A 14,766-nucleotide genomic window follows, 5' to 3' on the forward strand; every position below is an offset into this window, starting at 1 on the left:
AAGCAAGGCTTACTATTTAAATCAGGAACACTCAGAAGTAGCAAGAGAACTTATCAAACCCAAAATACATCCTCATGCAATCCATTATTTACGGGGGCATCTGCCTACCAGGGCCAATTGGATGGCATTTTCACTACTTTATGAGTCCAGGCAGAAGGAGCAAGTAACACAAGAGCTGGGAGGGACTCTGGGAACCAGCTGGTGACTAGTTAGTTATCAGTGGGCAGCCCCCGATTTACAGAGGCGGTGAGGCTCACGGGTTTCCAGGACCTCCGGAAAAACATTCCGTGCTAAAAGGCCTTTCCACCATTACAAGTCAGTCTATTCCTTTCGCTCTCTTTCCATTCTTTCTTTTGTTCTCTCCCCAGCTGCTTACTTCTTTTTCTTCAACACATTTTTTGAACCGGTGGTGTGCAAGAAAAGCATGAACACTGACTCCAACAGATTAAATCCCGATAGATTTAATCACAACAGCTTAAAAAAAAAACAAACAATTAAACCAAGAACCTGATTCTTCGAGCTTCCCCTGCTACTGTCCACGCCTCCAGGCGATGGAGGAGGGGTTGGGGTGGGGAAGGCGCAGGGACGCCTCGGGGTCGCTCGTTCCCGGGTAGCAGCAGGGGGCGCCTGGGCTGCTCCGCGCCCCGGGCGAGTCTGGGCAGCGCACAGCCCGGCGGGTCTCTTAGCGACCCGAGCGGCGGGGAACACACACCACCGGAGGCCGGGTGGGCAGCCGAGGCACTATGGCTGACCACAGGCGGCTGTTCCCGCCGGCGCCGCGGGCCGGGATGCGGGTGGGCAGGAACTGCAGGCCCGGGTAAGCGCGCGCTCGAGTTAGGGCGCATCCCGTGGGTGCCGCGTGGGGGCGCCTGCGCTCCGTGCTTGCTGGGGTGGGGGTGGGGGTGGCGGCGGAGGACCCGGCCTCCTTCCCTCCTTTAGGTCTCCCGCACCTAAATGATCGTAATAGAACATGACCAGCTCGTGCCACGCTCTTTACTGTCTCCTAAAGGCAGATTCCTTATCTGCAATGCAGAAGACACGGGTTCGATTCCGGGGTCAGGAAGATCCCCTGGAGAAGGAAATGGCAACCCACTCCAGCATTCTTGCCTGGAGAATCCCATGGACGGAGGAGCCTGGCAGTCTTCATCATTTAGTGGGGTCGCAGAGTCAGGCACGACTGAGCGACTAAACCACGACCAGAGGATGTAGATTAATACACCCTTTCTAGATGGGAGGGCTTCCCTGCTGGCTCAGCTAGTAAAGATTCCGCCTGCAATGCGGGAGACCTGGGTTGGATACCTAGGTCTGGAAGATCCCCTGGAGAAAGGCATGGTAACCCACTCCAGTATTCTTGCCTGGAGAATCCCATGGAAAGAGGAGCCTGGCGGGCTGCAGTCCTTGCAGTCGCAAAGAGTTGGACAAAACTGAACGAGTAACACACCTCCAGATGGGAAACTGATGGCGGAAGAGTCCTCTGCGGAGAATGGTTTAGCCTGCAACCCACTCTTCTCGGGGTTAGCCTCCTGCATCCTACATTCAGTGTGAGAGGTCTGGATGTTTGAGGGGTCGCACCAGAAGTCTTTCCCCGCCCATCAGGTGACTGTGGCCAAGCTGAGCTGGTGTTTCGGGGGTTGCCTCAGACCCTGGGGTGGTCAGTTGTCATTGTAAATGGTTGGCAGGAACCCGAGGCTTTTTGCCTTGGCTGGTTCCTTGAGCTGTTTATGAGAACGGAATTCAGCGCTCTTGGAGGCAGCAGCCATGTGGTGGTGAAGTTTCCAAAGTCTACAGTCAGCAAGGCTGGAGGTGAAGGCCAGTTTTCCTCTTGTTTGACTGGTGACCTTAGACAGTTAGTTGCTCTTTCTGGGCTCAGTTTTCTTAACTTTAAAATGGGAACAGTAAAAGGAATGAGCTTTCTAGGATTGCTAAATGGCAACCCACTCCAGTGTTCTTGCCCAGAGAATGCCGTGGGCAGAAGAGCCTCGTAGGCTACAGTCCATGGGGTTGCAAAGAGTTGGACATGACTGAGCGACTAACACACAAAACTCTGTGAGGATTTAGTGACTTAGCACTTGTAAAACAGTTACTGCCACATTTATGCACTGTATACATGTTAGAGATTATGGACTCCTCTGAGAATCTCTCCCACCGCCAGTTTCAAACTTTTTGTTTTGAAATAACTATAGACTCACAAGAAGCTACAAATATAATGCAGAGGTCCCATGTACCCTTCCTCCAGATGCTCCCAGTGGTACCATCTTGCATAACCATAGTACATTACCAGAGCAGGAAATGAGCACTGTGTGTAGGTATGAACTAGATGGTAGACTTTACTTGAATTTCACCAGTGTTCACTTGTACTTGTGAGTGTGTGTAGTTCAGTAAGATATTGTCATATGTATATATCAAGACACAAAACTGTTTCCTTACCGCAAGGGAGCCGCTTCAGGCTATGCTTTAGTTTTCACTCATTTTACCACTCACACCACTTGGCAACCACTAATTTGGTCTCCATTTCTAGAATTCTGTTCTTTTGAGGATGTTAGATAAATAGAATAATACTTTTATAAAAGATACAAAACCTTTTGAGATTGGTTCCTTTTCACTAAGCAGAAGCCCTTGAGACCCATCCTGGATGTTGTGTGCATCAATAGTTCATTTTTGCTGCTGAGTCATATTTCATGGCACAGATGTTTATCCATCGTTTTTCCATTTCCCTGTTGAAGGACATTCAGGTTGTTTCTGGATTTAAGCTACTACATATAAAGCTGTTATAAACATTTGTGTACAGATTTTGTTGTGAAGATAAGTTTTCGTTTCTTTAGGGTAAATGCCCAATACTCTTTTGCAGTTCTTAAAGATGGAAATATCCGAGTATCATATAGTGACTGTGAAAATAGTAAATGCTTAGAAAAATGTTCTTGCTTTATTTTCTGGGTTAAGCAAAATTTTTCATGAACTTAGCAGAATGCAGAGAGGCAAGTTTATCAGCTATGAGAGGCAAAGTGAGGTAAGTCCTCCAGCCAGACTGGTTCCCTTATTCACTTCTTTGGAACTTCATTTCCTCATTGAAAAGTGAGGAAGTTAGACTAGATTTCTTTCAAAGTTTGTGCTAGCTCTAGTGTTCTATCAAGCTTGAGCTAGCTGCCACCCTGTCCCCATTTTGAGTTGTATGACTGCTTGAGTAAAAATATTGGTCATCAGATTTGATTTTATGATGCATTTGGATGTTTGAATTAGTTGTAAATGTGTGGAAAACAGGGCTTCCCTAGTAGCTCAGCTGGTAAAGAATCTGCCTGCAATGCAGGAGACCCCGGTTTGATTCCTGGGTAGGGAAGAACTTTGGTACTATAAGCAACTTTGGTACTATAAGGGATAACTTGCTAACAAGTCATGCTGAGTGAGTCATCAGATCTCAAGGTTAGATAGAATTCAACATCCCCCACCACTTAGCTATTTAGGAGTGATTTATTAATTACAAAGAGCAACTTGTAAACTCATATTTTTATATCCTCTCATCTATGTTTTCACAGCAGAGATGGATTAAACCCTTAAAACACACACATGCATGCACAGCAAGCAAGCAAGAAGTTTCCATTACTCACAAGAAAAGAATAAGGATAAAGCTGGAATCTCGTAACATGTTTTGTGCCTATAAAGATGAGCGTGACAAGAAGTAGATTTACTGTAATGGGTCATTATAGATGAAAGGGGCCTGGAGGTGGAGGAGGCTTCAAGGAAAGACACCAATAATATAGAAATATCTGACTAGCGCCATGTGATGTATTAAGATAATGAGAGACCTGCCATTAAGCTGCTCAAATGCCAAGTCCTGATTTTGGCACTGGCTGGATATATTAGATTATCCAGATCTCATTTTCCTTTCTATTTGTCCATCGATCTCTTCCATCTTAGCTTCCTGCCCTAAAAACTCAGTGCAAATAACTGTCTGATGGGTAAAGAAACAGAGTGAAGCAGATTGCATGTAAGGTCGTAAGGAACAGTGGAGACCGTGATTAAGAGAGAACAGGACTTGTCTAAAGACGACAGCCACTATTCCAATAGGGGCTCCATGGAAAGGTGGACCTAGTGTTCCCAGAGCTCCTGATTTTTGCTCCACATTATTTGCATGAGCTTTTTCGTATATCAGAAGCTCTGACGTATAAACACCTTTCTTACCTCTCTCCAGAGTCACCCTAACTCTATTAAAATCCCAACTCTCCCCTTTATTAACTGTGGGAACTTTGACAAGTGTTTGTTTTGTTTTTCAACTTCTTTGTGCCTCAGTTTCCTTACCTGGAATAATGTTAGTACCTACTTCATAGGATTGTTATGAGATGAATTCGTGTAAAGCATTGAGCACAGCATGTGTTATATAGAAAGTTCTCCTTACGTGTGAACTCTTATGATTCTTATTAAAGCACAAAGAGGATCAAATGATGGGTTTGTGGGCCTGATACAGCCCATGAATGGTTAGTTTGCTGTCCTTGACCCCACTGAGTTGAGAGGAGAAATCAAGGCCCACAAAGATTAAATGAAGGGTGAAGGTCATTCAGCTAGTTGGGGGTGCTGTGCTATGCTTAGTCACTCAGTCCTATCTGACTCTTTGTGACCCCATGGACTGTAGCCTGCCAGGCTCCCCTATCCATGGGATTTCCCAGGCAAGAATACTGGAGTGGGTTGCCATTTCCTCCTCCAGGGGATCTTCCCAACCAGAAATCAAACCCAGGTCTCCCGCATTGCAGGCGGATTCTTTACCATCTCAGTCACCAGGGAAGCCCAGTTGGGGGTGAGTTGTCACCATTGTCCAGGTTCTTCCTACTGCACTGTGTCCCTTTAAAGGATAAGACAGGGTCCAGGAGGGGTTATAACTTGTAAGTATCCTTCAGAAAGCGAGGGGATAGCTGGTGACAGCAGGTGATGATAATGAATTATATTTACACAGAGGGACGTGAATAGGCCTTCATGGTATCGTGCTTTGTAAACAAGTGACAGAATAAGACCATTTATATGCAGTAAGGATACATGGACACAAAAGAGCAATACAGGTCTTATAAGGATGTCTTCACACAGAAGTGAAAAGTGAAAGTGTTAGTCACTCGGTTGTGTCTGATTCTTTGTGACCCCATGGACTATAATCCAGCTGGCTCCTCCATGGAATTCTCCAGGCAAGAATACTGGAGTGGGTAGCCATTCCCTTCTCCAGGGGATCTTCCCCACCCAGGGATCGAACTCAGGTCTCTTGCATTGCAGGCAGAGTATTGACTGTCTGAGCCACCAGGAAAGCCCCTGCAAACAGAAGGGTACATTCCATATCTGTTATAGTGGTTGTGCCTGTGGAGAGAGGGCCGTGAGGATGGAATATGGGAATAACATCGAATAAAGAAACAGGAGAGAGGGTCATACAAACCAGTGATGATGTGCCCTGAACCAGGAGTATGGTAACCCTGCCTTCTCACGTGACCCTGCCTTCCTCCAACTCTCCCCTAACACAGGTAGAGGCCAGCCTCCTCACAAACTCCTTCTCCCACCCTCACCCTTGTGGTCAGACTACTGCCCTGATGTCTTGCAGGTACAGAGAGAATCCGCCTTCCAAGTGCTTCATGGAGTACAAGGGCCGGCTGCCGGGTCCCACCTCCCTGGACAGCCGGCGGTGGAGATTCGTGAGAACGGGACAGGATGACTTCAGGAGAGGCTGCCTGCCTTGTGATGGTCTGACCGCTCTGGGCCCCAGGGAGGGCTTTCTCCCCCAAATTGATCACAGAGCTCCCCAACCTGCCCCTAAGAAGAGGCTGCCCAGGCACGCAGCCCTGTGTTCCAAGCTCTCACCGGCCCAGCAGGCACGGAAGGCATTCCTGGCAGACATTGAGGCCCAGCTGACCCTGCACCCCTTGGCTCTTTACCCGGACCTGGAAGAAGACATGCCCACCGAGGTGACCTCCTGTCCCAGGGTTGTGGGTGGGCCTTCAGTGGGGCCTGGAGAATGTTGCTCCTTAGATGCCTGTGGAGTTCCCTCCAAGAGTGAGGACGATGACTGTCTCCCTGGGGAGAGTTCTGGGGTGTGGAGCAGCCTTTCAGGAAATGCCAGTGACAGCACCATACCGCCAAGAAGCCAGCCAACTCTGGCTCAGCAACCCAGAAATGTTTGACTTGTTTACCTCTGAAGCTCTACCAGTCAATTTTGTTTGTGACTCTTTTGTGGGGAGAAAACAGTGGAGGAATTGTTCAGTCTTGCTTCTGTCATTTTAGCCTGGTCTTGGGAGGTGTCCTTAAGAAGTTATTAATGGGTGGGCACCTGAAAAGTCACAGGGAAACTCACCAGATTGCCAGGACCAGAGCTGGGCGGCAGCTGCAATGTGTCATCAATGTCCCAGGATTCTCTGGCTTTCAGCTCCAATCAGCTCCTATACACTTAGCGTGGGCTTCCCTGGTGGCTCAGTGGTAAAGAATCTGCTGCAGTGCAGGAGACGCAGGAGACACGGGTTCGATCCCTGGGTCAGGAAGATCCCCTGGAGAAGGAAGTGGCAACCCGCCCCAGTATTCTTGCCTGGAGAATCCCATGGACAGAGGAGCCTGGAGGGCTATGGTCTGTAGGGTCGCAAAGAGTCGGATACAACATAGTGACTGAGCATGCACGCATGCATAGTTACCTTACAATGTTGTTAGTTTCTGCAACACAGCAAAGTGAATCAGCTATATGCCTACATATATCCCCTCTTTTTTGGATTTCCTTCCCATATAGGTCACCACAGGGCCCTGAGTAGACTTTCCTGTGCTCTATAGTAGGGTCTCTTTACAACTGGAATTTCTAATCAGTGGTTTGCCCCCTGGGCTTTCCTTCACTCCCCTCCCGTGGACCAGAGCTTCTGAGTCTGTGACAAAGAGATCCTTTGCACTCATCCTTAGAGGGCACAGGGAACTGTGGTTTTTATTCTCATATCTGACCTCCTCAAATAGATGTGTTGTCTTCCTTCTGAAGCAGGATCTCTTGTGGTGCCGTGATTGCCACCAGCAACTCTAGATGTCAACTTTACTTTGGAAAACAATACATCTTTGCATAGTTCCAGGAAAATTTCATGACCTAATTTCCCTGGGTCTCATTGGGTCAGCCAGTCACCGTAGGCCTGATTGGCCAGGCCAGGCTGTGGTGTGAAGAGCTGTCAGGCCAGTCTCAGACCACAGAGACAGAGAATGGAGGGAGAAGTGATTTTCCAAAGAAAAGTCTCGATATTGTTACTCATTGGAGGATGAATGGATGGTGAAAGTGAAAGTGTTAGTTGCTCAGTCCTGTCTGACTCTTTGAGACCCCACAGGCTATAGCCCATCAGGCTCCTCTGTCCATGGGATTTCCCAGGAGAGAATACTGGAGTGGATTGCATTTCCTTCTCCAGGGGATATTCCTGACCCAGGGATCAAAACTGGGTCTCCGCATTGCTGGCAGATTCTTTACTCTTTGAGCCACCTGAATGGATGGTAGGCAGTCAAAAACCACAGACACCCTCTAGAGGTACTTTTCTCAGTGAGGCACTGGAGTCCAGGTGGGGCCAGAGTCACTGTTCTATCTAGAGGAGATGGAAACTTCAGTAAAAAGGCTGCCCAGCTAATGTCCACGGCAGCACACAGCACTATGTTTGCACTGGAACTGATGAATGGTATTGACCAACTAGAAAGGCAAAGCAAAGGGATGTGTTGGTCTGTTGTGTTTGCGAATCAGAGAGCCCCCCTTTGCAGTCCATCTTTCTTTTCTCCTAAGTTGTTTTCCATTTGTAGCTCTTATTAAAGGTGCTGGAAGTTCTGGATCCTGACAAGAAGCTGGAAGACACATGGGCTTATTGTCAGGGCATCAGGAAAAGAATGAAAAAACCCACAAAACTTTTTAAAAAACGTTCGACCCAAGTCTACTTGGGACTGTAAGTATGGTTCTTAGCCTCTTGCTCATTCCTGTCCCCTGATGAAACGTTCTAGTACAAATCTTCCTCGACTTTAATAGTGGGATTGTCTTGGTAAGCCCATAATAAATGAAAAATACCATCAGTCGAAAATGCATGCAATACATTTAACCTACCAAATATCACAGCTTAGCCTGGCCCACCTTAAATATGCTCAGAACACTTACGTTAGCCTACAGTTGGGCGAAATCATCTTAACACAAAGCCTATTGTATAATAAAGTATTGACTATCTCACAAAATTTATGGACAGACTACAGTACTGAAGGTGAGGAAAATGTTGCTTGTGTGGGTACAGGGTGGTCCTAAGTGTACGGGCTGTTGTCCCTCATGATCACATGGCTGGTGGGGAGCTATGGGTCATGGCCGCTGCCCAGCATCACCAGACAGGGTCATCACTGCTTATCACCAGCCCAGGAAGTAAAGTCCAAATTCGAAGTACATTTTCTTCTGAACGAATATTGCTTTGCACTATCATGAAGTGGAAAAATTCTAAGAGGAACTATCATTAAGTCAGTGACTCTCTGTAGTTACCTTCTCAAAGTTTCTCATCGTTAGAATACTTTAGGGCTAATTAAGAATCTTTACAATAATTAAGAGAAGCAAAAGTAATTAAGTTCCTGAGAAGGAGGGAAAGGATCCTCGGGTCCTGCTCTGAGTAGTGTTTAGTCTGTTGTTGTTGTTTAGTTGCTCAGTTGTGTCAGACTCTTTTTGCGGCCCCATGGACTGTAGCCCACCAGGCTCCTCTGTCCGTGCAATTTCCCTGGGCAAGAATACTGGAGTGGGTTGCCACTTCCTTCTCCAGGGGATCTTCCTGACCCAGGGATCAAACCCCTTCTCCTGCATTGGCAGGCAGATTCCTTGCTACTGAGCCACCAGGGAAGGCTTTATTTCATTGAAAGTGAAAGTGTTAGTTACTTAGTCATGTCCAGCTCTCTGCCACACCATGGACTATAGCCTGCCAGGCTCCTCTGTCCTTGGAATTCTCCAGGCCAGAATACTGGAGTGGGTAGCCATTCCCTTCTCCAGGGTGTCTTCCCAACCCAGGGATCGAACCTGGATCTCCTGTGTTGCAGGCAGATTCTTTACCATCTGAGCCACCAGGGAAGCCCCTTATTTCGTTAAATGAATGCAAATTATCAGCAATGGAGGGAATTCAGCTGTGTCTACACTACTCTAGGAGAGCTGTGGGAAAAGAAAACTGCCGAAAACCTGAATGGTTTTGATTAGCCCACAATGGCTTTTTAAATTATTTATGGTAGAAGCCCTTTTATTCATCGTGATTGAGACCAGTCGTTTGGTGAATAACCAACCAACCAAACAAAAAAAGGATAAAACAAGAAACTGTTTAACATTTTCCTTTGAACATATAACTGGCATCTGAGACTTGACAAGTCCAAGCTGAAATCTTAATTTCTTGCCCAAACCTACTCCCCCTTCTGTTTCCTCCAGATCAGTAAGTAGTAACTCCATTCTTTCAGTGACTTTTGAAACAGTGGTTGCAATCTGCCAAAAAAATTCTAATACCCGTGCCTTTGAAATATATCTGGAATCTTGTCTGTTTTCCTACAGTCAGTCTGTTCTGAGGTGCCGTCATCTCTTGCCTGGATCACTGGAATGGCTTACTAACTAGTCTCATGGCCTACACCCAGCCACCAACCCATGCCCTGTTTTATTTGTTGCACAGTAGCTAAAGTGATTCTGTAAAACAAAAACCAAAAAACTTTAGGCGCGCAATATCAATCCTGTGCTCAAAATTTTCTAATTACTTGCTTATTCAGAGTAAAATCCAAAGTCCTTATCCTTGCCTCCCTTATGATCAGGTTCTGGTTATCTCTTAGCCCTCATCCTCTACTATTGTATCCTTTAATCACGCCTCTCCAGTCACAGTAGCCTTTTTGTATTTCCCATATATTCTCAGCTCTGACCTTGGGGCCTTTGCAATGCTGTTCTTATCAGCCTAGTAGCGGCATGTTTTTTATCTACATGGGTTGGTCCCTTTCTTCTTCTGGGTCTGCTCAAATATTACTTTAGTAGAGAGGCCTTTTCTGTATAAAGAGCCCCCTGTCCTCACTCTCCATCCCTCCTGCCCTGGTTTATTTTTCTTTAAATCACTTACAATCACCTGGTACATATTTGTTTGGGGCTTCCCAGGTGGCGCTAGTGGTAAAGAACCCACTTGTCAATGCAGGAGACTTAAGAGACAAGGGATCAGTCCCTGGGTCTGGAAGATCCCCTGGCAACCCACTCCAGTATTCTTGCCTGACAGAGGACAGAGGAGCCTGGCAGGCTGCAGTCCATAGTATTGCAAAGAGACACGACTGAAGCAATGCAGCGCACACCACGCACACTTACTTTTTTACCTCTTTGCTGTGTCTCCCTATCAATTGTAAGAACTTCTCTGGTGGTTCAGCTGGTAAAGAATCCTCCTGCAATACAGGAGACCTGGGTTTGATCCCTGGGTTGGGAAGATCCCCTGGAGAAGGGAAAGGCTACCCACTCCAGGAATTCTGGCCTGGAGAATTCCATAGACTATATAGTCCGTGGGGTCGCAAAGAGTCGGATACGACTGAGGACAGGGTCTTAAATTTATTTATTTTTGAAAATATTTTTTCATATTTAATTTTATTTTTGGCTGCACTGGGTCTTCATTTCTTTGCACAGACTTTCTGTAGTTGCAGCATACTCCGTGCAGAGCTTTGGCTTCTCTCACTGCAGAACATAGTCTCTGGGTGCTTGGGTCTCGGTAGCTGTGGCTCCTGGGCTCTGGAGCACAAGCTCAATAGTTACGGCACATGGACTTAGTTGTTGCCCAGCATGTGGGATATTTATAGATTAGGGATCGAACCCGTGTTCCCTGCACTAGCAGGCAGATTCTTAACCCCTAGACCACCAGGGAAGTCCCAGTTCTTAACTTTATTTACAGCTGAATCCTAATGCTTAGAATAGTACCTGGCACATGAAAGTGAAAGTGTTAGTTGTTCAGCCTGACTCTTTGTGACCCCACAGTCTGTAGCCTGCCAGGCTCCTCTGTCCATGGAATTCTCCAGTCAAGAATTCTGGAGTGTGTTGCCATTTCCTTCTCCAGGGGATCTTCCCAACCCAGGGATCAAACCCCAGTCTCCTGAATTGCAGGCATTTTTTACCATCTGAGCCAGCAAGGAAGCCATAGTTGTTGCCTAATAAATATTTGTTGAGTGGATGAATTAATATATAAGTGCTATGAATGAAAGGTACAGGATGCTTTGAATAAAGTATGGGTTCTGGGGACAGACTGTGCGACCTCTCTGAGGAAGGGAAAATATATTGAGACATAAGGGAGGTAAGGGGTTGGAGAGAGAATTGCAGTCAGATAGAATAACATGTCCAAAGGCCCTGTGGCTGGCTGAAAGCATGATGAATTTATGGATCTGAGGAGAGGCCACTATGGCTGGAGCTCAGAGAGTGTGGAAGGGTGGTAATTCCGGAAGAATCTGGAGAGATGGGCAAGGAGCAGGCCATGAAGAGTCTTGAAAGCTGAGTTAAGACTTAGATCTTTATTGGAGAAGTAAAAGAAGCTATTGAACACAAAATCTTGTACCTGAATATCCATAGCAGCATTATTCATTATAGCCAAAAAGTAGTAACAAGTCAAATATCCATCAACCATCTGCTGATGGATAAACAAAAAATGTGGTCTATCTATACAGTGGAATATTATTCAAGCGTAGAAAGGAATAAACTACTGATACATGCTATAGCATCTATGAAATGAAAACATTATGCTAAGTGAAAGAAGCCAGACAAAAAAAGATTATATATGGTTCCATTCAGATGAAATATACAGAGTAGGCAAATCCACAGAGACAGAAAGTAAATTAGTGGTTTAAGAGCAAGGAGAATGGTAGAGAAGGGAAGACAATAGTGACTGTTAATGGCTTTGGGGCTTCTCTTTCTGGGTGATGAAGATGTTCCAAAATTAGTGGTGATGGTCTTGCAACTTTGTAAATATACGAAAGCAACTGAATTGTATACCTATACTTTGAAATGGTAAATATTATGATGTATGAATTATATCTCAGTTTTTAATAAGAAGCTATTGAAAAGACTTAATCCAGGATGAAATGTAGCTGCATTTGATAAGACTGAATTTATATATTGAAATGACAGTTTTGGCTACAGTGTAGAGAATGGATTAGGAATTGGCAGTTGGGCCTTAAGAAAGATGCAGAGATACATTTTGTGACAGGCCAGAGAAGGGGACAGAATTAAAATCTAACAGATTTACTAATAGACTGAATTTTAAGGCTGAAGGAGAGAGAAGCCAGGATGTCTCCAGCTTGTCAAAATTGTCTAAGACTTCAGAAGATTCCAATCACTATAATTTGCATTTTTACCTGATATAGGTCTTAATAAATAGTACTCATAATTTTAAAAAAATTAACTTGCAATGATAAAATTCTATATGAACTTTAATTGTTCTGAATAACATGGTATACTTGTCTTTATGATATTGATAATGAGAATATGATCTTTGAAAATATTAACACATAATTTGTATGAACTTGCAAGAGACTGTTAAAAATACATGCAATTATGAATTCCTCCCCAAGATACTATTTGAAATCCACTTGGACTCATGGCATCTTATATTATAATTCTTTGATGATTTCATTATCTTTAGTCCCAAGAAGACTCCTGTGTCACATCCATGCCAATGGCTTTATGATAAAAGGAAGCCAAGTGAAACAGGTTTGCTCCAAAAGGATGGTCTGCTTCTTCACAAAAACATACGCCAAGGAGTTAGTGACTTCTGCAACTGGGCTGCTGCCTTTGTAAGTTACTGGTAATACTTTCAACCTACTCTTTACAATCTGAACTCAAAGTTGCTTTTGTTAAAATAAAAAAGCAAAACTGTTTGTTAGTTGCTCAGCATTTGGATAAATCTGTCAAGTAGACAAAGTCATAAAGGCATCTTTTGACTCTCCCACCATGTGAAATAAAAATGTTTCTTGTAGGTGAAATTTCTGGAAAGTTTGCAAGCTTGCAGCCAATGTGTAAATGTTTATATGTCATATTGCTGTTGTTTCATGTGTTATTTAAAGTGGCCCTTTGTTTTTCCTCAACTTTATTGAGATATAATTGACATAACATTGTATAAGTTTAAGGTATACAGTGTGATGATTTTATACATGCATATAGTGCAATGCTGGAGACCCATGTTCAAACCCTGCGTTGGAAAGATCCCCTGGAGAAGGGAATGGCTTCCCACTCCAGTATTCTTGCCTGGAAAATCCCATGGATGAGGAGACTGGCCGGCGATAGTCCATGGGGTGGCAAAGAATCGGACACGACTGAGCAACTAACACTGTAACTATAAGAATGTACATGCTTACATTCAAGTATGTAATCCAGCATTGTTAACTATAGTCATTATGCTTTACATTAGATTCCCCAGAACTTATTCATCATATAACTGGAGGTTTGTATCCTTCACTCCTTCTTCAACTCATTTCTCTTGGTTATGTTGTTGTTCAGTTGCTTAGTCATGTCCTACTCCTTGTGACCACATGGCCTGCAGCGCGCCAGGCTTCCCTGTCCTTCACCATCTCCCAGAGCTTGCTCAAACTCATGTCCATTGAGTTGATGATGCCATCCAAACACCTCATCCTCTGTCATCCCCTTCTCCTCCTGCCTTCAATCTTTTCCAGCATACTCGGGTTTCTCTTCAGATCATATAAATCTTTCTTGGTTATATTTATCTTTAAGTACTTTGGAAGCTATGTTTGACTACAGTCATTACAAAAAGTATTTGACATGAAGAGACTTTTGACTCAGTTATCAAGTTCTTTTCTTGCCTTCTTAGTACCTATTCCTGTCCTTGAGTCCCCTTAGATGTCTAGATTCCTGATGCTGTTTCCTGGATTTAAGACCTTCTAAAATTTTACATCCCCCACCCTCATTTTTTTAGTGCATTAGTCAGTTTTAGTCAATGTATTACTTAGGACTACTTCTTTGACAAATGGTATAATTCAGACTAGATTAAGGGAGAAAAGGGAATCACCCAGAAGTCTTAGGACCTTCAGGCACAGCTGTATCTGGGTGTTAAAATGTTTTTAGGTGCTCTCCCTATCACTTGGCTGCTCCCATCTATCTGACTACACTTTCCTATAGTCTTTCCCTAAGACATGCCAAAGTAGTCACTAAATTTTCAAAACTTAAACCCCACCACTCTAACCTTTATCTCATAGGGGAAAATCCAGGGCTTAGATTTACTGGACTAACCTTGGTCACACCTACGCGTGAATTATCCACTATGAGTAAGGAGATGGAATATGATTATTGGCTAGTCCAGGTCACATGTCTTACCCTGAGGTCAAAAGATGGGCATGTCCAGCCTTCTGCAACAGATTGACTGAGAGTGGTGGAGGGAGGCTTCCCAGAGGGTGACTGGACTAGGGATGCTGGACAAGAAAGCACTCTGCCCACTGATGCCCACTCTACCACGGCTTGTTTACAGTCCGGCTGGATGGGATTGCCTGATTTCCAGCTCTTCCACTTCTCCCATTCCTACTGCTGGAGACTATTCCTCTTTCAGCAGGAAATTTAAGGAACCCTAGGATAATAGTTTGGGTGCTCTGGTGACCAGCCTCATCTTCAGTCCCTTATGACCAAGGTTGCATCTTTATCTGTCAAACTACTTTGGTCCCTATCACATCACCTTGTGGTATTTTCTCCATAGCACTTGTTTATACTTTCCTTCCATGTTGTTTATTTTTTTTTACCTGATTGATTCTGCTTGCTGTATTTCTGTTTCAATATTATTTCAGCCGAGTTTATAC

At 44.8% G+C, this 14,766-nt stretch overlaps 1 protein-coding gene across 1 annotated transcript in view; it reads left to right on the forward strand.

Annotated features, from left to right (window-relative positions):
• Nucleotides 1–609: 609 nt before the first annotated feature.
• FAM47E (family with sequence similarity 47 member E) overlaps nt 610–14,766 on the forward strand; it is a 29,137-nt gene continuing 14,980 nt past the window's right edge. The window contains exons 1-4 of the mRNA XM_043448027.1: nt 610–817; nt 5,570–5,930; nt 7,768–7,907; nt 12,609–12,759. Coding sequence (XP_043303962.1) covers nt 744–817; nt 5,570–5,930; nt 7,768–7,907; nt 12,609–12,759 — 726 coding nt within the window. The 5' untranslated portion in view covers nt 610–743. The remainder of the gene's footprint in view (nt 818–5,569; nt 5,931–7,767; nt 7,908–12,608; nt 12,760–14,766) is intronic.

The sequence above is a fragment of the Cervus canadensis genome, chromosome 26 (genome assembly GCF_019320065.1).
Source record: "Cervus canadensis isolate Bull #8, Minnesota chromosome 26, ASM1932006v1, whole genome shotgun sequence".
Classification (NCBI taxonomy): domain Eukaryota; kingdom Metazoa; phylum Chordata; class Mammalia; order Artiodactyla; family Cervidae; genus Cervus; species Cervus canadensis.